At 35.9% G+C, this 27,622-nt stretch overlaps 1 protein-coding gene across 1 annotated transcript; it reads right to left on the bottom strand.

Annotated features, from left to right (window-relative positions):
• Window positions 1-25,556, bottom strand: LOC113780293. Its single transcript, XM_027326108.1, has 26 exons — window positions 25,308-25,556; window positions 20,271-20,351; window positions 19,899-20,036; window positions 17,723-17,833; window positions 17,514-17,564; window positions 17,306-17,406; window positions 16,538-16,631; window positions 16,330-16,461; window positions 15,502-15,753; window positions 15,325-15,403; window positions 15,008-15,096; window positions 14,835-14,918; window positions 14,207-14,281; window positions 14,075-14,122; window positions 10,887-10,982; window positions 10,504-10,733; window positions 6,780-10,306; window positions 6,602-6,681; window positions 6,308-6,388; window positions 5,153-5,224; window positions 4,969-5,074; window positions 4,611-4,665; window positions 3,809-3,937; window positions 3,612-3,729; window positions 2,380-2,462; window positions 1-707 (listed from the first exon to the last, which is right to left on the bottom strand). Exons 1-26 carry the CDS (start codon window positions 25,470-25,472, stop codon window positions 293-295), a joined length of 6,492 nt encoding a protein of 2,163 aa, XP_027181909.1. The 5' UTR covers window positions 25,473-25,556; the 3' UTR covers window positions 1-292.
• Window positions 25,557-27,622: the final 2,066 nt, after the last annotated feature.

Raw genomic sequence — 27,622 nt, 5'->3', positions numbered from 1 at the left:
TTAGCTAATCCTATATTTATATTTTACATCACAACAGCGAATGCAATTTAATGTGTATTATACAGCACCTATAAACACAAATCAATTGATTGAAAGAAGAATTGTAACAAAATCTATCTACCAAACTAATTTCCTAAGCTCATGAAACTTGCCTCACCTTGAGACGGGCATCTGCTGATATGGTCTACCACAGCAATGCATCATCTCTTTTGAGGATACAGAGAGAGATCATGGGAGTTAATTGCAGAAACTTCAGGTAACAATACATACATACAATCATGCAAATATCTTATCAATGTTTTCTTTCCCATTTTCCTTCTCGTCTGCTCTCTCGTTCTCTTCGCTCCATAATCTGCCGAGGTTTGCCACCTCTAGATCCATGCCTTAGAGAGGACCCCGAAACAATCGATTGTCCCTCAAGAGCTGAAACCAAATCTGGATCACCGATGCTACCGGAGTCACCTGAGTCCTTGCTTCCATCCAAATTTTCTTCATAAGTACTGCCGTAATCATCTGGCCTATCTTGTGATTGTAGAATGGTTGGTATTTGGCCTGAAAATTGCCTACCCCCTGATAGAACAACTTTTGGCATGGTTGCCATGGAAGAACTTGTAGTAGTAGTCTCAGATTGCATACTGCCAGTACTTCCTCTCAAGTTACCTTCACCTACTGCTCTTCCATTTTCTCTCTCCCGATATCTTGGTCTGCTGCATAAAGCAGTTAAAAGGTAATTTTACCAAATTTAAATTCATCAACCTTGACTACTGACCACCCAATCACTTCATGTCAGCACTAATAGTTAGATCACACCGTGGATAAAACGCATGCTATAAAAGCTGTTTACAAGTGCTTGCAATGTCTAAGAGAGAGAGAGACTATAGAGCAGACAAAAGCATAATTTCTTTGCGTTGTTAAAGTAACAAACAGCATCAGATTTCTAAAATTGTATCTCCAAAACTTTAATACCTGATGACGTAGGTCATTTAATATGTTCCGGTATTTCTACTTGTTAGAATAACCAACATCATTCTAGCTGGCATGGGAAAAAGCAGTTGTTCTAAACACCACAATGACAGGCAGAAAATTCATAGAATAATCCATTTCACAACTATTTGTTTCTGGTGTTCTAATTTCTAAATCTGTAAAATAAGAAATGCACACTGGTTTAATCCTTCATCCTTTTATTTTCCAAAACAAACATAGAAGGAAAGAAAATGTGGCAAAAGGAAAAGCTGTATTTACTCGAGATGTGAAAATGGAACAAGCAAACACTAAAACTGCCTGCCTTTTAAAATTTAAAAACAAAATTCTTGGGCTCCCTCGGAAACCTCACAGCAGAGCTCCCCTGTGGTTGCAGTTGCAGGACCCTGCACCTATCACTCCTGGTGGCCTATAACTACCTTGCACTCCAGCTCCACTAAAGCCCTCCTTTGTCCTCACTGACAATTCTAATATCAGTAGTAGAACAACCACCCTATTTCTGCTCAACCACAGCTCAAACTCAGTAATCCGTTCCCCCTCCAAACTCCGCTTTCCCAATAATGGGTATTATTGATGTCCCAGTGTAGATATAAAACATTAAACCTTCAGTATGTAGCATCTATACATGTATGTATCTTGTATACGAACAAAAGATATACACAAGTAGGTTCAAACAAGAAAAACACAGGCATGCACGAAAAAGGTGCATAATACATGAATGTCTATAAATAACATGTTTATCTCAGATTAGGCGAATACTTAGTGTATGATGCGTATACAACTGTATATGTTATATTCAAATTAATAGCAATGCTGCAATTGCAGAGAGTTCCAACTGTGACAATTGATATCATGATTCACTGACGGCCTTTGCAGTTGCAATAGTTGGTGAACTTTTTATAGCATTTGTAGCAATGCTGCAATTAGCCGAACTTTATACAGCATTTGTGCTCCAGAAAACTTGTTATTGATACGAGAATCAAGATATATCAACAATGGCTATGGTTAAGTTTCATAGGGGGAAGACATATGGAGATGTTTTAGGAGACTTGCAATTCTAAATTTACTTTAGTCTTATCATTTTGCTGTCTTTCAAAAGGGGGGGAGGGGAGGCAATTAGAACAAGTTTTTCTGTTTCTTCTTTTCTTTGACACTATACGTTCCCAACATGTTTGTTCTCATGCCTATAAAAAGAGAAATCCTACTGAAGGGCCCAATATAGCACGCAGTTTATTGAAGGATGCAACCTCAACCATTAGCATCAGACAATTGAAGAAAAGCTAATTCCAAATTTTTAGGAGACAGTCAAACAACGAACAAACAATTATTAACAAGCACGTGAAAGTAAGATACTTGAGAAGTTATCAGATGTGGTGGTGATATTTAATGAAGCCCTACCTACTATGAGTGGACGAGGGAAATTCCCGCCGTGATGGTCGGTTTCCAGATTCCACTTGTTCAAGCTCCCGCTGGAGTTCTCTCTACAAGACAAAACACTCATCCGTATCAGATAAACATGTATCCATGTTCATGTACGCAGACTACCTTTGGCACATATACATGGTAATCTTTCAAGCAATCTTCTTCAAGAGATCAAGAAGAAAGATGGTTTAGTTCCATTCAAAAGGATTTTAGAGGCTATAGCAAGGATGCAACTGTAAAGTCTACAGCCTAATCAGGTATAAACTTGCCATCCACTCCTAGATCAGTAGTCCAAGTTAAAAGATAACGAATCCCAATAGTTGAGGTATACTCAGAATAAAAAGAAAATTGATACTGAAACCCCATTTTAGCCCAGCATCCCAACCAATTTGCCAAGATATTGGATAACTGAAGCCCAACCCAAGTAAATAAACTTAAGAATTAAAGTATAGATGTATCTACAAAGGATTATCAAAATGAGTTGTCTGTTGACCTTTTAACCAACCATTTCCCAAATCATTTCAGAGGACAAGCTTATATGATAATCTGCTGAGGTAGTCAAACAGTGAAAAAAAGTAATTACCGAAGTCAATTTAAAGATCAAAAGTTTCAATATAGACCAAAACAATATTGTGTGACTAAGCTAAGGAGATCACACTAAGCTTTATATCACCACTATTACAGTTTACAGCTTCACAGAGGGGTGAAGAAGATTGTCTTCAGAAACACGCTAAAGGATTTTGGTCAAGCAACTAAAAAGCATCTCAAAATTGGATTATTTATCTTACCAGATGGCAGGTAAGTAAAAGGGATCCAGATTTAACTGAATAGGGAAATCCCAGATTGAATGATACTGATAAACTCACAAAGATGGATAACAGAAATGAGGCAATTCTTTCCAACAATAAATACATGGCTGGAAGAATATGGATATTTCTCCGTCACTAGGAAATTACACCATTCATGTGCATCATTATGTCAGAAGGCATTGGGGGAACTACATGAGATGCTTGACTAAGTTACTGACAACTAGAGAGAACATGGTAGTACGAGAAAGAATTATCTATGCAAATAAAGAGTTTGAGAAAGAACTAAAGACGCTAAAAATTGCTAAAGGGCTACATATCTCTGAATCAGGCTACATCAGATCGGATTACCATATGTAAGAACTGATGATCAGGAACATATTAAATGATCTTACAACTTACCTGTGTATTCTTCTCCCTCTCCATATCAAGATTATGCTGCAGTTCCCTGGTTTTTGCACGCTCAAGTTCCAACAGCCGCTGTCTCTCGATGTCCCTTTCTGCTTCAGAAGTACTCTCTCTGATATGGATTCCAGCATCAACATATTCAGAACTGAACTGGAGTGAAAATAATATAAACAAGGAAAAGGAGGCAGAACCTATCAAGTTCTTGAAGAAGTTCTGCTTCTCGTAAAGCAGCCTCTTCTATGTACTTCTGACGGGCACGCTTTAGAAGTAGCTTCCTTTGCCTGCGAGCTATAATCTCCTCTCTGAGTTTTGTCTTCTCTCTGATTGGAGATTTCATACAGAACTTTAGCAACGTAAATCCATCAAGAAAAAGTGAAGCTAATACATCATTTGATAATGGTGAAACAGAAAAAAAAAATGCAGCAACATATATGTATAAAGTTGTTTTAATTCTGTGATTCCCATTGGTGAAATTATCTAGAACCAGAAATCAGCAAAAGAATCCAGAAAGTATCATAGATTCTCAAATTTATGGGAGACACAAAAATAGAGAAAGATATGGTAGAGGGAATATTTAAAGAAGGAATCAGAAGTGCATTTCAGTCTTCACATTTTCAAAGTACCAGTTGTTGCTGAATCCAAAATGGAACATAATCCTCTTGAAGCATTAAGTTCCTTAGTTCCTTTTCTTCTTTTCTATCCGGCTGCTTTTAGAAGAAGATGTTGCTCTTTACCATTTCAGGAATGGGATACATCTACACTATCTTTTTCTTTCACCAATGACAAATATTGTTAAAAGTCTTTTCACAAAAAATCTGAACATACAAAATAAGACATTGTTTGAAAACATTGCCTTCTGTTGCTCTTTCTAACAAAATGGGGACAAGAACACCATAACATGTTTCTGGATAAGAGATCCAAGTGATACTAAAACCTCCCTAAATACTAGCTACTAATCATAAAAATCCATAGAAATAGCAAGCTGGAGCATACAGAGATCTAATGTGATTCTTGATTTGCTGCAGACGGTTATCATCCTTTGCACAGTCTGCAAAGAGCAAAAGAGGTTGAATAAATGCCAGATCAACTTAATTAACTCTCACTGAGAGATTATGTACTGTAAACAGCAAGCATTACACTATTAGTAAACAGTGTAATATAAGATACAACTACTAAAAGGTCATTGATTTTAAAAGGGTCATCTAGTACACTATAAAAATAGTATAATGTTCATCACAACAACAAAAGGTCATCACTCGAAAAGAGCCTTCATTTGGTGCGAATGCCAAAAGTTACAAACAAGGTATAGTAGATTTCTATTATCGGACTATCTAGTACCGAACTCCATTACCAGCTACAAAAGGAAGCCGATGCCAATCTTTAATATCATTAGCTGATTCTGGTGAGGCATGCTCTTTCTGAAGAAGTTCCATTTCAATCTCAGCTTCCTCGAATTCCTAAAGCAAAACGCATATTTAGCTACAACAAGAGAATTGGCATATGAAAAGAACTTTTCCACGGATGTTAAGACTGACCAAGCACTTTTTATCCATTTCTTTATGGAAGAAATCAAAGTATGATTGGACAGATGTAAAGTTGGACATAACCTGTAAAATTAGACAAAAGGCGCAAAAGAAAGAGTAAATGATTAGCAAAAGTAACAATTTAGCGAAGTATTTCAGAAAGTGATAGAAAAAGTACGATGTGAATATAAAACAAGTCAATACTGCAATCACAATCACCAAATACAAATACGTTGAGATGATACCAAGAAAGGAATGTGACAAACTGGTGAACAAAGGTAAGCTACCAGTTCAACTTTCTTTCCTAAATAATTGTCTAATCCAAGTAGACACAAGAAGGAAATCATCTCACAATTCAATACTCCAAATCTTCTATCTGAATAAGAACTATGTGGAAGCATGAACAGATGTAAAGTAAAAAGTAATTCAAAAGATGAAAGCTAAATTGCCACAGCAATCAGGTCGAATCCAGAAAAACAAAATTTCTGATAAGGCATGATAAGAAAAAAAAATAAACCAAACAAAAGATTTTCCAGAGCCCAGTTACCATGACAAATTCTCATTCCACATGAGAAAGATGATACAAAAGAAATAAACAACCCTCTAAATACAAAGATCCTAGTTAGCTAAAGCAGTAGGTGAAAACCCCTAATGTACTGTCTAAATACGGTTGTCATCCATTATTCAATAGTATCTGTGTTCTGAAGAGAAGCTTCAAATGCCTCCATATAAAGATCCAATTCATGATCCAACCTACCCCCCCTACAAAAACATTAACACCATCGCTGCCACTGCCACCAAAGAAAGGGGCAAAAAAAGAGGGTTATCTGCTAGGCCAGATCCTTGCAATCGTGCTAAACTCAAGGATTGGATCATAATAATTTAGCCCATTAAACAATGAGGGGCGAAAAAAAAGAAAGAAAAACAACTAGGATAGGGTTTTAATCATTTACAAAGTAAAAGGCATTAAAAAAATTCCAAAAGAAAAATAATAAGTCACAGCTACAATACCAAGGTTCATTTCAAAACCTCATTCATCTCAACTCGCTAAACAACCTATCCACACAAGAAAATAGGAGGTAAACAAAAGGCCATTTACCCCAGGGCATGATAATGGTATTCCACACTCCTGAATTGCAAGATGATAACCAAATAATGCTTCTGTACCTGGAGGATTGATTCGCGTGTACTTCTAAAGTCTGGATCAAGTTGTTCTGGAGAAGCTGAAGAGAGCACCTCTTGCAGCATCTTACACAGACAAAACAAATTTTCCCAGGGGTTAGGATAACATTAAGACTGAGGTCTCTATGAAAACTCATCGAAAAAGAAAAAAGCTCTCTACCTTGGAAAATTGGACTAGAAGAAGACAGAGAAATAAAACATTGGACCATAGAAAGCCTTTGCTGCCTAAATTACCAACCTAAACCAATATGCCTCATCAAACCAAAGTCAACTGCTTACCTGCTTAGCCTCATCCCCTTCAGCTCTCAAGCTACATAAGGCTTGGCAAGCCCTTCTCTCCAAGCTCAAAGGACAGCTTTCTAAAAACAGAAATGGAAATAAAAGCAAAAACATTAGGGACATGCTTAAACTGCTTCAATCTTTTCGGAAATATATAAAGGTAACTAAGAAACAATACCATTCTCCAGCACTCCAATAGATTCAATGTTTTGCCAAACAATTTCAGGTATAAGAGAAATATCTTCAGCAGGAGAATGCAAGCAACAATTTGCAAGGAGTGCTAAAGAAAATTTTGATACGGGGCCTTGACAAGTGGACCGTGTCAGATTTGCTAGGCTTGGGAGAACCTGATCAGCTGCTGCAAGAAAAGACTGCAACTTCTGCCGCCCAGCAAAAGGTATGCAGTTCAGAAGAAGCGCCATTGCATGGGTTCTTAAAAGAAGTGATGTATCAGATGACACCAGGCAAGCCACCTGATCCCACATACCAGCAACCAGACTTGATAATATTGGCACAGGAGAAATAACCAAGTCTGAGTAAGCTACTCCACCAGTTGGCTTTAAAGATAAAGAAGCTGCTCCACCATTTGCATCTTCACCCATAAGTTTCCTCAAGTGTTTAAGTGCAATAAATCGTTGCTCTGGTTCAGGATGCTTAAGCATGGAAGCAAACACATCGTTTATAGGAGTTTCACAGTTGGGAAGAAGGTGGGTACCTCTCCTTAGCAAGAAACACAGCCATTTATCAGTCTGCAACCGCCAGGCAATATTTGGTGCCCCGGAAGAAAAGCTAATTATTGCAGAACAGAGTTTATCAATCACACCATCTAAACTGAAGCATTCAGGCACTCCTAGTAAACAATCAAGCATCACAGATGCAACTTCCCAGCAATGTTTTTCCTGAAGCACCAGTATCATTTGTGCATATTCTTGTAGACTGACGTTCCAGCCATCCATGGATACATATTCAGCACTGGTTGGCATAATACCTTCCTTATCAATTTGCGAGGGCACAAGTAACCTTTGTCTGAACATTGACAAGCATTTTGAGTACACAAAGCACTCTGCCGAAGTAATAGCCAACCTTTTTGCCAGTCTACGGTGAATCTTGCAGCATTCATCTAGCGTTGGAAAAAGCTTATTAATGAGGCACTCTAACTCCTCTGAAAATTCAACTATTTCCTCAGAAGTCAATTTACAATCCTTTTCATTTACGTGAACAGCAGTATCTTTTTCCTTTTCAAGGTTCTCAGGAACCCCAGTCGAAGAAGCAAGGTTACAGACATCACCAAGAAACCATGAGCATGACTCAGAGCTGTCATCGAGAGATTCACATACTCTTCCATCACAATAGAGGGATGTCTTAAAAGGAATGATACCCAAGACTCTGGATGTCCCAACCAAAAAGTTTTTGCAACTTTCCATTAGGGTCTGATAGGAACAAAGATAATCATGAAATGAAGTCTTCAGTTCAAAAGAAGCAAAATCAGCCCAGCAGAGGGAGGACTTCAAAATTGTCATTTTGCAGTGGAAGGATAGATCAGGAAAAACTGTGGCTAAAACGAAAATTGTTAATGCCCTGGAATAGATTTTTTGATGTCCTTGATCATTATTGTTCTGCCTAATATCATCAAGAAGCTCATCAAAGCATAGAGACTCAAAATTAGAACATGAATCATCACTCAATTGGATTTCTTCTTTAGAGACCTTATGTAAAGAATGTGCTATGATTGGCTTTAGTAAATGCAATATAGAATCAAGGAACGTCACATCACAGTAATAGCTTCTACAAAGTGATGCCAGAACTTGCACCAACCTAGGTAATTCTGGTACTATCGCTTCCATATGCTCAGACAAAATGGATTCAAGCACAAACAGGATAACAGCCTTTGAATTCTTTGCCACAAAACCTTTCAAATTATCAGGATTCTTTTGAGAATAAAGTTGACCTTTTTCTTGTCCTAGAAAAGGCCATGAACACAAGTCAGAAAACCAACACATCAGATCAGGCACCACAGCCGATGATAGAGATCTCAGCTGCAACCTTACAGCCTCTAGTATGGATTCTCCAAAAGCTTCAAACTCTTTCTTTAGATCGGGAAAGAACTGACTAATCTCAGGGTATATAGCATGAAATGATAGATCCACATATTCTTGACTGGAATGTCCTAGCACTTGCTCATTGCCTGTGTCCCTAACTCTTGATTCTTCAGTCTTCTGCTTGTCGTTTTTCTGATCAACAATATTGTCTACCAGAGAGAGTTCATCAGAAAATATTGATATCAAATATGTCAACTGGGACAGATCTGAACCAAGGAAAAGGCGGTCTTTCAGATATTGTTTGGCATTACGAGACACTGCCATCCAACCAAGATATCTAACCAGAGGAGAGGCAGAACAAGAGAATACAGATACTTTCTGCAGCCACGCTGATGGTGGAATAAGGTTTGCAAACCGGAAACCATTTTGTACGCTTATGGAGGTACTTGATTCCTCATCGGTGCCACTTGAAGCAATTACCAATCTCCGAAGAAGCACCCATCGACGTTGTACCTCATGCAGCTTGCTCTGATCCACCTGCAAATTTCCTTCTTTGAACTGATAATAAATTGATTTCAGTAGCCCATTGAAGAATTCAGCAGAGTTCAGTATTATATCAACTATACTCTCAGGGGCACAGAACAGTTTGGTTGCTGAGTGCAGCACAAACAAAACACATTGCATGAGAATCTCATGCACAGACTGCTCGTTCCTTTGTAATCTCTGAATTAAGAATTTGCACAAAAGTGCTTGATTCTGCCGCACTAAGGTGATAGCATCTGCAAACAGAATACCATCCGGTGCCAAACTTATGACTTCCTCGCGCTCTTCAATATGTGAAGTATCAAGTTCCGCATCCAACGCTGTTTTCTGATACTTTCTATCCAACTCTGCTGCCTCAAGCAGGAGTTCAAGAACAGCTTTATCTCTTTTTCTTTCAAGACCATCTACTATTTTCAACTCGGTATCTTTATTTTCTAGAACCCTTCTGACATCTGTCAGTCCATAGCTTTCAGAGTTCCTATTCACATTGCATTTGTTAATATCCTGAGAAGTGTTCCTGAAGGGCATCATAAAGTAAGGATTAATATAACACTCTGCAGCCAAGAGCAAAGCATCTATGGCAGTATTATGACCTTCTGGAGCAAGAGGACTTTGAGACTGCAGATCAAGAGCAAAACGTCTAAATTCAGAAGCCCTCAACTCACAGTCTCGATAGTTGATAAGCTGCAAATAATCAGCTTGTAAATTAGAGTATTCTGCCACAAAAATGTTATTTGGTAGAACATTATCTTGTGATTGCTTGTTTGAATCCTTTGGAATATTGTTTCCCTCCATATTAACATTGCAAGAGTCGGAATCTGACTGTTTTAGGTCTACACTGCACGAAGCATTTGTGAGAGACAAACTAGCCAATTCTGATGGGGCAAAAAGAGCATTTAACTCCTCAGTAATATCCATCTTCCCTGTGATATCAAAATTATCTGTCCTTCCATCACTATCATCTTGACTGTTTGACTTGGCAGAGGCTCCTCCATTTTGGGAAACAGATACATAAGATGAAACAGTTAATGACTGTGTCTCTGGTGATTCACTAACAGGAAATTTGCGCAGGTCAATACCCACAGGTAGCTGCATGTGAGGCTCTAAGATTGAGAGAAGTACACTGCAGAAATATTTATCACACGAATATGAGCTTATTACCATGGAGCAATAGAATAATCAGTGAAAAGTTCTTGGATACAATACCAAAGCCATCCCGCTAAATCATAAAGATTGCAACTTGTATATAAGAGGAAACAAATAGCGAAATCCTAAGAAAAAGGATTTTCACAGAAGATTCTTAGTAAGTTTTCCTATTACCTGGGAGCAACTGATCCTCGCCTCCACTCAGCTTCTAAGGATGGAAGCACAGCAGGTTTTCTCGTGGCAGCGCGGATCACGTTCAGTGCTATTGCACAGTTATGCTCCTGCTTTTCAAGAAATGTAGAAGAGACATTTCCAAATGATATCACACTCTTCACTGGAGTCATGGCCGGATCCAGGAAAGGTTCCAGCATTTCTACCAGAAAAAGAATTTGGTGCTTCACATCCTGGAAAACACAGTAATTATCACAGAAAATAGAAGATATGACATTTGGAAACCATGATGCAGAATAAAAAATGTCAAGCACTATTGAAATATCAAAATAACCGCAGAAACTATAGGAGGACTAAAACATCAGGAAATTTTACCAAAGCCCAACCTTGTATTTGGCCATTATATCATCCACTTTCCCAGATAATGCCAACACTAAATACTTGAGGGCTGCACGTGCACGAGCAAATAAGACTTGAGCACCCTGACAAACAGGCCAGATAAAAGGTGTAGGTTTAAGATTTTTTATTGTAGGAAAAGGTCATTCTGCAAAGAAAAAAACTGTGATGACAAAAGCTACCCAAAACAGTTCAAGCAATAGCAAAGATGGTGTTTATTTTGCAAGCAAGACACCAAGGCAGCTGAGGAAATTTGAACAGAGCTATTCAGGTACAAAGAACTCAAGTGAGACAAGCAGCTATAGACTTTCAACATCTTATAATAAGCTACAAGCAGCATTTTTTATTTTGGAAAAAGCTGATCTTGGGAAGCAGGCCTTAGTTGATTTCCAAAGACAGCTTTTAGCTTTTAAAAACATGAATAACAGAAATATGTTATTAAATCTTTCAACAAATTTCCAAAATTAACTTTCGCTATGTTTGGATTGTTATTTTATATACTGTAACAATTTGATATATGTGAGATAAAGAGGTGATTAAAAGATGTATTCACAGAAAACGTAGAAATTTTTTGACAAAAAATCACAATCCAAACAAGGCATTTATTTTTTCAACAATAACTTATCTCTTGATAGTTTTTCCTAAGCTGTTGAGAACAAGCCCTCCAGAAACTTTGAATGTGTAAATAAGATGTGCATGGCTCAGCATTGGCTCCAGATTGCAGCACATATATGATTGACGAAATATCTCGAAATTTATGTCAAAGTAACAGGTGTAAAGGTAAATGAACTTTATTCTGGTGGAGTAAAAATAAAAGGAGCAATAGGTTCTGACATATTCAATTTTGGTTGAGCAAATGATTGTAATTGCTTTCTGTAACACCAGATATCTGTTAGCAACTTTCGTGTTCAAATATCCATGTTCACTGAGTGTACACCAGGCACCCAGGTCAGCAATGGAAGGCCATGATTTTATCTTTCTTCACCTGTCCCTTTTCATAGTTCAATTCAAGATAAAGGCCCGCCAGATGATTTTGTCCGTCCAACAATCAAGAAACATGAAAGAGCACCTCTTCCCACATGTGAGTACTATTACACACCCTGACAGATAATTTTGTCTGCATACTGTAAATTCTCAAAACCCAAATGTACAAGAGTTGAAAAGGACTTCATGTGGCCAAACATTTAGAGTAGGGAGCTTAGATGTCTGACCTAAACATGCTAACGACACGACAACCCAGAATTACAGATTATTTAAAATCCTCAGACATTTGACATGGCCATAAATTTAGACACTGGTGTTCTAGATGTGTGATCTAAAGACACCCATGAAGGGAGACAATACAGACTTCCTACCAGAAACTTCACCCATGTGTGATCTAAACACGCTAATGACACAAGACAACCCAGAAGTACAGATTATTTAAAAACCACAGACGTCTGACATGGCCAGAAATTTAGACACTGGAGCTCCAAATGTGTGATCTAAAGACAACCATGAAGGAAGACAATACAACTTCTTAACGGGAGCTTAACAGAAACAAGACTGGAGGTGTTACAATTGGATGGTAGTATATTTTAACATATTTGCTCCTATGGGGTAAAAGAAATAACCATGCAGCATCCCTCAAGACAACCAAGGTCAATAAGTCAGTTGAAAGAAAAGGTTATAAGCTTTTTTTCCCAAGCTTAAATACAGTTTTCTTATTCTGATATCCGGAATCTTCATATTGGTCCATTAAAGATGAATCTAAGATATGTCAACAAAGTAATCTGAATATTTTATGCAGTGGTATACCTTCCACAGTAATTTTTATTGCAAATCTTTGTCTATAAAAGACACAGTTGTCTAACAAAGACACAGAAGAAACGGTCATCCTTTTTGTTTAACTTGATAAGCATACCAGCATGTATCAACATGACATTACAAATATAGAATTTTTTAGCAATTATGCAGAACAAAAATCCTTAAGTGTAGAAATTTGTTGTATATTTAGTCTCCATATCAGTACTTGTATCTTAAAAGGGAATTCATAATGTGCAAGACTAGAAGAAAAACAAATTACCATCACATGCATCTTAAACAGATCATTCTCTGGTTACGCATTTTACTGTATTCCACAAAGCAAAAATTAGGAAAATGCAATCCATTAACATATGCCAAAGAAACCTGATATCAAACCAGAAGACAATTGACTAATTAATGGTAGATAAAAGAATAATGCTGAAAATCTAGGGTAGGGGGTTTGCCATGGATTGAAAAACATGTGAGGCCGCAAGGACCTATCGATTTTTGGAAGATATTGTGCATGAATCAGGTATATCATGGTAAATTCTTTAGAAAATTTTCTCATCCACAATGGAATGTGACAAGTACTAAAGTATTCAATAAGCAAAGAAAATTCTTCATTATTTCCCCTAGAATTTAAGTAATATATAAAAATAAAAAGTGTTGATGGCCAAAAACTCAATGAAGCAATTGTGTTGCCGCTCTCATGACTAATATCCAATACGCAAATAGAATTTAAGTAATATATAAAAAATAAAAAGTATTGATGGATAAAAACTCAATGAAGCAATTGTGTTGCCGCTCTCATGACTAATATCCAATATGCAAATATAAAAAATAAAAAGTGTTGATGGCCAAAACCTGAATGAAGCAATAGTGTTGCCACTCTCATGACTAATATCCAATACGCAAATATAAAAAATAAATAGTGTTGATGGCCAAAACCTGAATGAAGCAATAGTGTTGCCCAAAAAAATAAATGAAGCAATAGTGTTGCCGCTCTCACGACTACTATTCAATATGCAAACCATAGTATAAATGATCAAATGTGCAGGACAAAATGTGACTGCACACTATCATAATGATAGAAAATAAACCATTTACACTGAAACAGAACTATCAAAACAGTCAGAACGTTTTGGAGTATTCGTGCATGAACACACGACATGAATTTCCATGTGTTACAGCACTATATATGCATGTTAGTACATAGAGAAGGAATCAGCATGGTTCTAAATTTATAATGCAAGTTGATAATAAAGTTCAAAAATATAAAGACAGCTCTACTCTTATCTGAGTCTTATAATCATACTAATGAATAATCAGTAATTCTAACTAAAAATTGTTTTCTAGCTACTAAAATTATTGATAACTCAGCACTGCAATATACCTGTAATTCGGTGAAAAGGTCTTCCACAAGCTCCACAGCTAAGTCAATCTGCATTAGAACCAAACTATCACTTCAGAGATTTCACTAAGAGACCAAAAAATAATGGATGCAATGGATCAATGCATATCTTACCTTCGCAACCACTTGAGCCATCCATGGTGCTAGCACACAAGAGCAGAGATCAATAAGGACACATGCTGCCTTAGCCTGCAGGAAAAAATGACACCAAAATGCTTTACTTTCTGGAAAGTAATGAATCCGTTGACCAGCAAAGCTAAGATGTACATGGCAAAGTAGTTCTAGCTCCAAGGAACAATAGTGATATTGTTTACAATTGCATATATCATGCATTTTAATCTTTCTTCCCTCACGTTTACATGGAAAAAAGTATCACAAACTACTTATGCTTGTTTACAGCAAACGTCTTCAAATAATTGAGATTGCCAAGAACAACAAAGACCTAAATCTGCATATTACACGAAAATCTTATGCAATTCACTCTCCAAGAATTATAAATGGATATAACATTCTACTCTGATATGCTCTATGGGCTACTTCCAGATTAATAAAAATAAGATCTAGGCTTTTGGATGCTCAGGCCCACAACATGTTTAATTAATAAATGGATGTATTGATGTGCGTATGGGTGCATGAGACAAACAAGAGGCTTCGAAGATGAACCCATATTCTCAAGCAAAAAGTGCATCATCACCTCCAAAACTAAAATTTAGATGAGAAAAGAAACAGGAGAAAGACAAACATGTGAAGGGGAAAATGATGCCAAGTAGCCTGCACAAGCACGAAGAAGAGGACGATAAACTGATGAAGATGACATTGCCACAACCTGCAATTTTTTTTACACAAAGTCAAGAAGGTTCTTTCGTAGGGCAAAAGAATAGAAAAATCATATCAATATCAAAACCACCATAATACCTCTGACAGGGCACGTTGTACAAAAGGTTGTTTCCAATGTGAGAAGGAATCATCTGTTTGATCTGGGCCATTGACAATTGGACGAAGTGCTACAGAAGAAATATAAATTTATGTTAATAAAAAATGTCCAACACTCTCCAACAAAAAATTGAAAGACTATTTAGATAGCACAAAATAGTGACATTCTTGAAATTGTGGGAAGAATTATAGAATAAGGATATGCACTTGAAAAAATTTTCACTATCAATTGGCATTGCTGCTAATCTTATGCATTTGTTATCCACACTCAGACAGATCCAAAATATGAGGTCTAAAACCTGGAAGCAGTGCTTGTACTAGAGGTAGTGCCAACCAAAAGTCCGAAATGCTATCCGCCAATTTGCTGCAGAGACGAGGCTGTGAGACACCAAATTTAAGTATTAATTGACGCCCAAAATAGGAGGCATTTAGCAGTAAATAGTATTGGTTACATATGACAGGGTGTTGCAATCTACCTGGGAGGCACAAGCATACAGTAGGTGCAACAGTCCTTCTTCCACCGTTGCAATATCCAAGATATTCAAATAGTTAGGCTCAGGATTACAATCTGGTGGGATTATTTCTTCTCCGAACAAGGTCGAGTAATCAACAAAAGAGAGAGGCCCGTGAGTTTCAGATTTAGATGCTTCATCAGAGGCTATATCAGAGGCAGCACTAGGACCTTCTTGCTCTGCAGGATCTGTCAACTTCAACAGAATTTGAGATGCCTGAAATAGAGCATGAGAAAGGCCATCAGGATGAAAATTTAGGCCATTCAAAAGAGCATACAACTTTCCAAAATAAATCCCTTAGGTCATGAGTGTCAGCTTATTTGCATAAAAGCCTTGCTAAACCATACAAGTGAAGAAGTACAAGACATCGAGGGAGGAGACAAAAAAATAGGAGGAGCAAGTAGTGGAGCATTGTTTCCTTTTGCATGTTGACTTCTAGATTCCTAGTCATGTTTCATTGAGTTAATCATCTTCCTTTGCAAAGCCATCACACGAGGCCTCCAAAACAGAGCCTTTTTCATCTTACTTTGTTCCAAAACTTATGTTTGATTATATGACTTATGGCCCTATGATATCAATATATCATCAGCCTCATATATTTCGTCATACTTGAGAACCATTCAATTTTCATGTAAAGGTCAAAGGGATATTTAAAAGATGCGACTTTAACATATAAAATAACAGACATTTAAAGTTGGACTCTCAAGAGAAGTAACCTAAACTCAAATTCTTTTAGTTTTTCAACACAATGTACTTTTTTTTAACAAAATAAAATGAAGAAAGCATAGTTACCATTGCACAAACTTTTCCCAGGTTCTGATCTTTATAAGCTAGCCTCAACAACATGAAGATTGCATCTGGGCGAAAAACCAAGTAACTGGAGGAGGGCAAGGTAGACGCAGATGCACTACGTAATCTCCTTGGCTAAATGGATGATTAAAAAAAAAACAGTAAGTCACAATTAAATAAAATTTAAGAGGAAGCAAGAACTCACAATCACCTCAAAGTTAGAGGAAACAGTGAAGGCCACCGAAACTTGACTATTCTTAGAAGCTTCATAGTCTGAAACATTGCCTGCAACCTTAGCAGCTTCCCTGCAAAAGTTGGAAAAAAGTTGTAAGGAAACATCGCTTCCTGAAGTTAAATCCCCACAACTCTACTTTTCAGTATGCAAAGAATCACTCAAAACAAAGGCCAATCATACAATCATCATCAAAATCGCATCCCTGGATGCACACAAGCCAACAAACTTTCGCGCTCCCCTTTCTCTAAAGGAAATGATATCTGGAACAATTAACTCTAATTCAAAAAAAATTTTAAATTTCTATAGAGAGTCAAAAAGAAGGATAAGCAGCTCCTCCTTTTAGTTGAAAGGCAAAATAAAGGCATGTGACAAAAATATGAACAGACCGCACTTGATGTATATTAACTTTTCACTTTAAAAACAAATCAATATTCAGCAAAATAGGTCTATTTTTGAAAAGGATAATTACTAATTCCAAACGTGTGCAAGAAGATATAAATACATATCCAGGTTGACATACAGATATATGTGCATACGTTGATGTATGTGACACCGTGACTATACACACAACACAGACACGAAGGAAGAGATATACATATACATGTATGTATGCAATGATGCGTGCCCATAAATGTCATGTTCGTGTGATTTATCTGTGTGGGGAGAGAGAGAGAGAGAGAGGAAAGCAGCTGATTTGAATGTCATCACAAAATTTTTAAAAACATGGAAAGCTACTCTACCGACCTTTCATTTACAACACGTAGGATTGGATAAAATGGACCAACGAGCATAGCGAGAAACCTTAAAGTAGGTTCGGCAGCTTCTGAAAAGCCATTAAGATCCACCTGCATGCAATCAAATGGCATTCTGAACACAAATGAAGAACTTTGGATGGAAGATCATGCTTATGAAACTTTAGATGTCTAAGATTTACAAATTCAGAAAATTGTACCTCTAGCTGAGGAAGGAAGGTCACCAATCGGCTAGTCATCCCTTGAAGCAACTACAAGGAAAAAGTTTAGAAAGCAACAAGAATTAATGATACATATGTACATCTGTAAGTACATATGCAACTGTTTTGCATGCAATTATATATTACAAAATCATGAACAAGATCAAGATTCATGCTCACTTTAAGTTATGTTCGATTAAATGTCTCACCTGGAGATGCATATCATGAGCATCCTGCTTGTGAGACATTATGTGTGGAAGCAGGTAATTAACAATTGGTTGAAACTCTGGTTCAAGACCAGGTATAGAAATCCCAATCAACTGCAGAGAAGACACAGAAAATAGTCAAGTAGTAGAAGCTTAGTCAGCATGCAACCGCAAGTATAAAGAGTAAATGGGGATGATAAGATAAAAAAGAGCTGCTGAAAACTTCATTTACTTGGAGGTAAAGCTAAAAGTAGGAATTAAGTGGTGTGACAACAAAAAATGCATCCAACCGAGGTTGCATAAAGCTTGCAAATTCATATAATGGAAGGAGCCAATTTTTGTTTAGTTCCATGATAAAAGACAGACTACTATACAAATTATATCCATGGCCAGAGACATTAAGAAGCACCAAAGAACTTCATATGAAAAGAAAAAAAACAGGATTTTGCATCTTCAATGAATTTTTTTTATAAGCATTGATTTGGTTTAACGTTCTAAGCATAGCACTTTAACCATTGACTTTATCATATGCAATAAATTAATCCTAAATAACAATCTTACATTGTAAGGGAACTGGAACTACAGCTTTTCAACAATGATACAGGTAGCCAAACAGATTTCCAACAGTTACAAATCAATACAGTAAGATACCCTATTTAACATTAAAAATAACAACAAAATACAAGGCACAGTTTAAAAAGAATAAACCACCAAAACCATCAGTACAATACAATCAATTGCATGTTAAAGATGGCCAACACCTATGGCTGAAATATTGCTTGCAATTTTCCATCTAATACTCAGTTTTAAAACTTCAAGATTACTCGACCTTTTTCTGCTATGATCATAAGATACCTTTTTGAAGTTCCTTCGTGTAACATGCAGCTAGTAGAAATGGATGAAGCTTTTCTGGTCATTACACAAACTTAGCAATTCTGTGTAATACCCAGGGAACATTAATCTTACCAAACAAGCTCATGAATTAATTGGATGCAAATCAAACACCAGCCACATAAACGAGATTTGCACAAAATTGATTGACTTTCCTGATGAAACAACAAAATTCTTAAATTTTTTTGTGTTTTGGGGGGGGGGAGCAGGGAGGGGGGAGGACACAATTAACCTTCCATGAAATTAGGCATCCTTCGCTTGATCATATTAGCAGAAGGTAGCAATTGAAGAGAACCCAATTCTTATAGAAATATGCACCCAACTTGATGCACACAGAAAGCTAAAAAGATTGTGCCACTCAAAATCCCAGTAATCCATTCACCATAAATTTTTGGCCCAAACGTCATGAAAGGTGTTAATAATCTAGAGCAATTGAGAAAGGTACATCTGGCTGGCACCAGGAAACAATGGAAAATATTTTGTTTCTGTTTGTTTTTTCCTACAAGACAAGTAAACTACAAAACCTTAAGCACAGCCCAAAATAAGCCAACAGAAAAGGAAACTACAATTATTACACTACACTGATTGATTGAAACCAATCAAGGGCCCATGTACAAGAACTCAAAAACTATGGCTCATGAGGAATGCACATCCTAACCTGCAAGTAAAGATGCTCTTTCCATTATTTGAAAAAAAAAAATTCCACTTTTCTTATAACCGCATGCAACAGCTCCAAGGCAGCAATGTAGACAAACCCATTAGAATAAGTTAATTTAAGCTATTTTATAAGCTTCAAGTAGTTTTAAGGCGTTGGGGTTTACTTATTTAAGCTATTTTATAAGCTTCAAGTAGTTTTAAGGTGTTGGGGTTTACTTATCACCTATTTTAAAATTATTTGAGCTCAAAAGAAAATATCTGGAGATGCTTTCAGAAGCTATTTTAAAATAGCCAGATAAGGAAAAATAACCTTCTCTTAAAACAGATTCTTCAGGAAAAAAATTCTGAATCAGCTAAAGAAACAGGTAAAATCCTTAAACTCTTTCTACTATTTGACTTAAAAATGATATATATAAACATGGGGAACTGTAAAAAAGACGAATCCTCAAATGTAACACTGCTCAAGCAATCAATTAAAAGCTCAAAAACGCTGTAATAAGAAAGGAACAAAAGCAGAGAAATGCAAAGAAAAGCAATTGACAAATAAATATGCACGATCAATATATATATATATATATATATGTGTGTGTGTGTGTGTGTATGTATGTATATGTATAAACCCAAATCTGACCTGAATGAAAAATATAGCAATCGGGTTTCCCCGCAAACAAGATATTCGAACAAAGCGACAGGGACTGTAGTTCATTGGGTAAACGATGTCTCGCCGAGGTGCTTCACAGCGGGGTCGAACTTTTAGAAATGTCTCTGGCTATGAAGAAAAATTCATAAGACTCCAATTGCAATTCAGGAAGGAAAGAAAATTGTATTTCTGAATCAAAAGTTTAAAGGGGTTTCTGTAGCCACCAAAGAGAGGCAATAGAAGTCTTGTAAAAACAGCCACTATCAAGTACACAAATAACCATTAAATTACTTTCTTTGCTGGATTTGAAATTTAATTCAATTATTCAATCAATTCATAGGTGAAAGCGTATAATTAACCAACCTTGTATCGCAAGCCCACTGAAATTTCCCATTCCAACACGGATTTATTGTACATCCGTACATGTGAAAGTAGGCATGGTTCCTGCAATAAAGGCAACATCAGAAAACAAAAGATGACATCTAAATGGGGATCCCTTTAGGCAATCAACAAGTGCAACCACTGGAATAAATGAAAGGAATTACTTTCATTCAAGGTATAATAACATCCTGAAGATGCAAAATCATTCATACAATCATCACCAGATGACTATAAACCATCTCAAGCCATTTATCAAAAGTCATGTTAGGACTTATCCATATCTCACAGTGTATTCAATCTAGTGAAATATGAATTTTTGCATCAATAATATTTTGCTCAATCAGCATTTACTACAAAATAACTGCTAAAGGGAAGTGCACACCATTTACAGCAGATACGCTCATGCATCAAGCAATTAATTGGAAAGCAAATTAGTTTTTCTAACACAAAGGGGGGGAAAAATTCCTGGAGCACCTCAACTGTAGAGTTTTTAGCATGATATATGAATTTTTGCATCAATAATATTTTGCTCAATCAGCATTTACTACAAAATAACTGCTAAAGGGGAGCGCACACCATTTACAGCAGATACGCTCATGCATCAAGCAATTAATTGGAAAGCAAATTAGTTTTTCTAACACAAAGGGGGGGAAAAATTCCTGGAGCACCTCAACTGTAGAGTTTTTAGTATGATATTGTCCTTTCTCTTTCTTTTCATCTTTTTCCACATCCTCCTACTCCACTGATACACATGCACCCTTCACTTGGCAATGTCTAGAAATGGTCGACATGCTTGTTTTTTCAGAGCTACTTCAAATCAATCTTTTCTGTCACTAGTTTAAAAACAGCTATGGCACACCTCTGTAGTAGGAATTGTATCAGCCACAATATTTGTTACAATAGTTAAGATACCTTGCTTCCATTCAATGGAAGATCTACATCAGGGGCATATGCACGGAAAATTATATTGCTATCCACAAAATCTTAAAACAATTTAATTTATTTCCCCCATTAAGTTGTTGAGAAGTAAACATATACATATGACTGAACTTGTAATTTGATGGAAATGGAGCATCAAAGAATCCAAAAAAGCCTCTTGCTTCTGCCATAAAGTTCTCTTAAAACTTCTTGTTTTTGCACTCCATTGGTGTGGAAACATATATATATATGACTGAACTTGTAATTTGATGGAAATGGAACATCTAAGAATCCAATAAGCCTCTTGCTTCTACAATAAAGTAATCTTAAAACTTGTTTTTGCACTCCATTGCTGTGGAATTTTTTTTGGTTAAACTCCATTGTTGTGGACTTATTTTAAATTTAAAAAAAAAAAAGTATTATTATCTTAGTATGCCTATAACTCCAAAGGAGATATATCACTTCTACTTGTTATTTGAATATTTTCATTATGTCTTACTTCTAAAAAAAAAAAAATAATAATTAATATTGTTATTGCCCCTACTTCAAATCATTCTTGGCTCTACCACTAATTTCATATCAAATGAAAAGATGCTCATGATTGTAGTGGACACTTTTTTCGTCCCTTCTGAGAAGAAAGGACACATAATTGTATCAACAGCATTGATGATCTGAGTTAAGTATATTTCTTGAGTGTCTGTCTGCCAGATAAGGCAAATTTGTTAGGAGCAAATTATCTTGATAGCCATTAAATTTTTCGAATAATCGAGTTTTGACCATTCAACTATTAATAGCATGTTTTTACCCACTAAACTATTAAAAGTATAAATTTTGGGCCATTCTATCTGATTTTCCCACTAACTCTATCAAATCTAACAATTAATAGTATGTCTCGTAAATCATGCAGACCCTTTGATCTAACAGAGTTAACGGTGAAATCAGACGGAATGACCCAAAATTTACACTTTTGATAGTTTAATGGGTAAAGACGTACTACTAATAATTGAGTGGCCAAATCTTGACTGTTGAAAAAGTTTAGTGACTACCTGGATAATTTGCTCATTTGTTAGAGTGGGGTCATTATTGGAAACAAAAGGTAAAATGACTGATCTTTTAGGTGACAAGTATTAGAGGACAATTCAGAAAGGCTAATGAGGCATGGGGAACAGAAAATTGGATATAAAATGTAAAATGACTGATATTTTAGGAGACAAACATTATGAGACAATGTGAAAAAAACAAATGAAATAACCAACCTTAAAGGGATATACAAGTAGATAAGGTTATAAAATCATGTAGGACGTCTTCAAAGTTCTTAATAAACAGTGTGCCGAAAATAAAAGAAGAGAAGCAGTGATAATAGCAGTCTTTCTAAAGAAAGGAAAAGACTAAAGGCTTGACCAACCTAGTTTCAATCATTAACAAAGAATTTATCAGTACCTGAATAAATGATGGTGGATTTTTTTTAAATTATTTGATATTCATGCAACTAAATTGTGATTGGAAGAATTCTATTTTAATGTGCTAGGTCAGAATTTCTTTTGGGTTGTTCAAAAGGGCAGGATTGCCGGACTTTTAACAATCAATCTGTGCATGCAGAGTTACTGTAGAATAGAATCAACTTCTGTATTTGCCATAGGCATTAGCAAATGTGATTTTTGAAATATCTCGCTAACATATTTGTAGAACCATGGCAAGCAATACGCGTACTAACTTTTGGCTTGTATTTTAGTAATTTCTGATCCTCCCATTTTCATCTCTTCTCCAAATCAATTGAATTTCCTCTTTTAAAGAATAATGAGTTAAATACTTAAATAATAAGAACAGTTTCACAATCCCAAGTCTCTGTTAAGCAAGACAAAGTAAATCTATTTGTAAGTTATAGCTTTACCATGAACTTCAACAGTTTCTCAAAAGATTCAAAACAGAAGGATAAACATCTTCAACTTTTTCCGGTCAAGTAATATTTTCAACCAAGTAAATCAACAACTAAACCATTATTGTAAAATCAATACAATCATACAAATCTCTTCCTTAATTTCCCTCCAGTACCAGAGATAATGACAATATTAAGGCATAACAGACCACGTAGAAAAACTTGATTGATACAACTTGGAATTTACGTTGAAGTGCATCTAGTTAGTTAATCATTTAAATAAATAAAAAAGGTATAGTCTGCAGGAAGGAAGCACTAGTTCCAAGTTTTAATTACTTAAACTCAGAATTTTTAGCGCAGCAAAAAGAACAAAAAAATCAGCTTTTGGCTGAAACAGATTACAAATAACATTAGGGTTGTCTCAAATTATCGCCTTAAGCTTCACTAGTCACCTGTCATATTGGAAGTATAATAACAAACAAAGGACATTATTCGCAAAGAAGAAATGAAAATCCACCGATTATGGTATTGAGTAGTGTCCTTGCAAATAGGAGATGGAACAACAAAGTAAATAATACCATGACTATTCCTGTCCAGATAGTAGCTTTGACAGCCATGTGCCCATTTATGGTAGCATTTGAATGGTATTTTTAACAACTGATCTGTCCGATGCAGCATACTCGTTACCAGTATTCTAGATGGTGACATTGGGGTCAATTACACTTGTCGCTGGACCTCAAGTGAAAGGCAAATTGCCAGAGGGCATGTGATTTTAGATACTGAGGCAATCTCCAAGGAATGGAAGATGAGTTCCTTGTGCCTTTCGAATTTAAGGCGCCCATCACGACTCATTTCATAATAATTTATATGCATTGAAATTTATCATCATAGTTTTCATAATAAGCCGGCATAAACCTCTTGGAACCAAGCAAACTACTGGTTATAATTCTTCTATTAATACTAATTGACTTGCAAACCTATTCATAAAGATAGAGAAGCTGAGTACTGATGAAATGAAATTAGGTGCTACTGATTAAAAAAGAAAGAAACAGGAATACATGGATAATGTTCTTAAAAAATTGGCCATTACACTATTCGTTGGCTCTGTATAAAGAGTTTGAATTTCTCCAAAATAGACAAGCAGTGAGACTTCAAGCTAAATAACAGACAAGTGTCCTCACAAAAATTCTGGCATTTATTAACTTTCATTGTTCTACTTTGCAATATTTCAAGGAAAGCATGCCATCTCTAGTACATAAGTTTACATCATGCAATGATTCAGTATCACCATTGTCACTGCTTGTTCAACTTCTCTCAAGATACTAAACAATGCATACGTAAATAAAAAGGAGCAAAGACGAGTACATCTATTACTAAATTATTCAAATCTCTTAGAGACAAATCCAAGGCAAAAAGAATATTCAGTAAATAAAAAACCAGAAGCAAGATTTTCACCTGATACTACCATATTAGCAGACATACTCTTAAGTTGACAACCGTACATCATTTGCATCAAAAAAAAAAAAGACAATCATACACAATCGGCATGATTCAATGCAAAAAGACCAATAACACCTGCAACATGAAAAATACCTTTAAAAATTTTCTGATGATAATCGATGATATTTAACAAATATCAGCATAACACTCAGAAGTTCCATGGGTAGCAAATCAGTTCTTCAAGTTTGAATCCATAAACCCTACAACTCCAGAATCAGGCTTCCTTTGGTCAAGCAACCGACACCAACAAATATGGCAATGTAAGATGATACTGGAAATGCTGATGGGTTACCAATAAACGTTGGTGAGCATGTGGTCATTGTCCAAAATAAATACCTCTAAATTCAGTGCCACCACAACTTTGATACAACATTTATCTTTTCAAATTCTGGGAGCCTTCTCAAAGCTTCAGGGAACTTAATTCGCCATCTTATCCTATTCACTACTAGTTTTCACAGCCTCCATCAACCACCCGCACTCAATCCACTTCTACTTAAACTCCAAAACACGCCCGTCACAATTCAACTCAATCAAAAAAGAGATAACCGCTTTCTAACCCAAAAACCCTAAACTTTCACCAACATTAACTAAATTTCAATCAACTCTACCCTTTACAATCCATCAAACAAGAAACAAAACTAGCAAAAACCCAGTTCAAATTAACTATCTCAAAGCAAGACAACAAACTCAAACCGAAAAATCAGATTAAATAAGTGTATCCTTACATCAAGTTCAAGAAGGATCCATTCCTTGGTGTTGGTCCCCGTGGACCAGTGGTTCCGAAGGTCGGTATCCAAGACATGGCTGGCCTTCTGGGAGGGTGATTCTCGCGAAATAGCCTTTACTTTGAATGGTAAAGGCTTCACTCTTGGCTCCAATTCCACCTCCATTGGTGAGCTTAGTGTGTGTCACTGTGTATTTTATGGCAAAGGGTTATGCATGAGGAGAATTTGGGGGAAACGGGTCGAGTTTGGTCTGAAGATGATCTAAAAAACCCGGATTGATATTGGACTTGAATTTGGGCTGTAAGAAGTAAGGACAAAACTGTAGAGTAGAAATTTTTTAGTGTGAGTGATTTACCTTGATGCCTCTCAGTTTCACTTTATTGCACATAAGGCCCTTGGGTTCTTGTCACTATTTCCATGTGCAAGAATCAAGATATTTTTTTTCTTTTTCTAATAGGGGAGATGTGGGACTTAAAGAAGTGAGAAGGAAATAAAGGAATTTGAACTAAGAATCTCTGATTCTTGAGGCTATATCAAGATCAGAATTTCTATAACCCGATCTAGTGAATGGATTATTGTACCTAACTTGGTTAAAATTACTAGTAACTTAGTTTGATTCACGTTAGACAATTTGTGTATGGTACAATCATAGGTTTGATAAAAATGATTATGAAGGTGCACTCTTCTTTGTATGAGCTTTCTCTCTCTTGGAAAGAGTGCTTTTTTCCCTTGAACTATGTTTTTTTAACTGTTCCCTCTATCTCATTAATAATGTCGTGCTTTTCTTTATGGTCCATTCCAAAATATTTGTTACATTTCCTTCCCCATTTGGCAAGTTTGCAGTTTACCCCTACTTGAGGAAATAATGAATGGGCCAACTAAAGCAATTTGAATTTGATAAATCTTTACTATACTAAAAGCGCGGGTTGGAGTTGCTACAGTGCTCATGGACAGGTTATCCGGTTATTTTGAGCAATTTCGGTGGCTTTTTCATAGGCAGATGGACTGGTTATGCTGTAAATTTTGACAATTCCAATGGCATTTCATAGGAATTTGTTTGGTTTGCCCTCTTGCTCCAGAGTTCAGACACTAGAATTCTTTCCCCTCTCCCTCCAGTGGCATTTTTTAGGAAGCATATATGTGCCATATATAAAGCTTGATGCCCTTTACGGTGTTGTATTGTTAGTTCTTTCTTCTTTTTTTTTTATTTTTTTGCCTTTATTATAAAGGATAAAATGGATTTATTCTCTAACAAAATAATAAAACAACAATTTTACTATAACTTCGAATCTTCCCGTATTTTTACGTTCAATTTCTCCATGTTTATCTACTATATTTGACACACATTTCTTCAATTTTTCTTTATTAACATCACCGAAATTAAGCCCATGCACTTGTTTCCCCTATAATACTTCACTTTTATAAGAGAATTATTATTACAAATATTTTTATTCTAATCAGTTATATACACACATCTGAGTGTGCCTTAATCACTATTATGTATAACGAGAAAAGAATTATTGAACATGTTTGAACTATTTCTTGATAAGAAATTTCAGAAAAGTAATGTACTACCCAACCTTTAGTTTTAGATACTTTTATTCGTATTTTCTTCATTCAGAGTTTTAATTTTTGTTTATATTCTTAATTAGGCTTGCTATAAAATTGAAACCTAGAAATTGGAACATTCGATTTGTTTTCTTAGGGTTTGGGTGTATGTATGGTGGAAGTTGGACCAGTTTTGAGTGCTTCAACTTTTAGATATAATATGGCATATCCATTATTATCCTCTTTAGTTCTCTTCGTGTAAGGCATTAATAGTGCAATATCATGCAAGCAAACTTTTCTTGCTGCAATAGAACGATGAAACTTGGTATCTTTGTGTTTGATTCACGTTGAAAGCAGCATCTTACATTTCCACTGTTTTGAATATGTAGCTTTACGAAATATTCTTTAATTATCTTACATTTCAACCAAGAGTTTCAGAATATACAGTATACACTGAGTTTATTTGGATGATTTATTTGAGATAATTACTGTAGCATATTTTATGATGTGATATATATGAGATAAAAAGGTGATTTGGAAGATAAAAAGGTGATTGAAATTTGTGAAGCAAATTATTTTTTTCAAATCATTTCAATCCAAACACACTCACTATCATTTTTGGATACATGTCATATATACAAAAGTTGATATTAGAATTCAAATTTGGATTAAATAATATGCATTAAAATGTGAAAATGTATACTGTCAATATAAACAATAGGGGTCCTCCTGTTTTGGAAAAAAAAAATTTAAAAAAATATGAAGGA

This window comes from Coffea eugenioides, chromosome 8 (assembly GCF_003713205.1).
Source record: "Coffea eugenioides isolate CCC68of chromosome 8, Ceug_1.0, whole genome shotgun sequence".
Taxonomy (NCBI): domain Eukaryota; kingdom Viridiplantae; phylum Streptophyta; class Magnoliopsida; order Gentianales; family Rubiaceae; genus Coffea; species Coffea eugenioides.
Note: the sequence above shows the minus strand (reverse complement) of the source record. Positions and strands in the feature narration are given on the sequence as shown.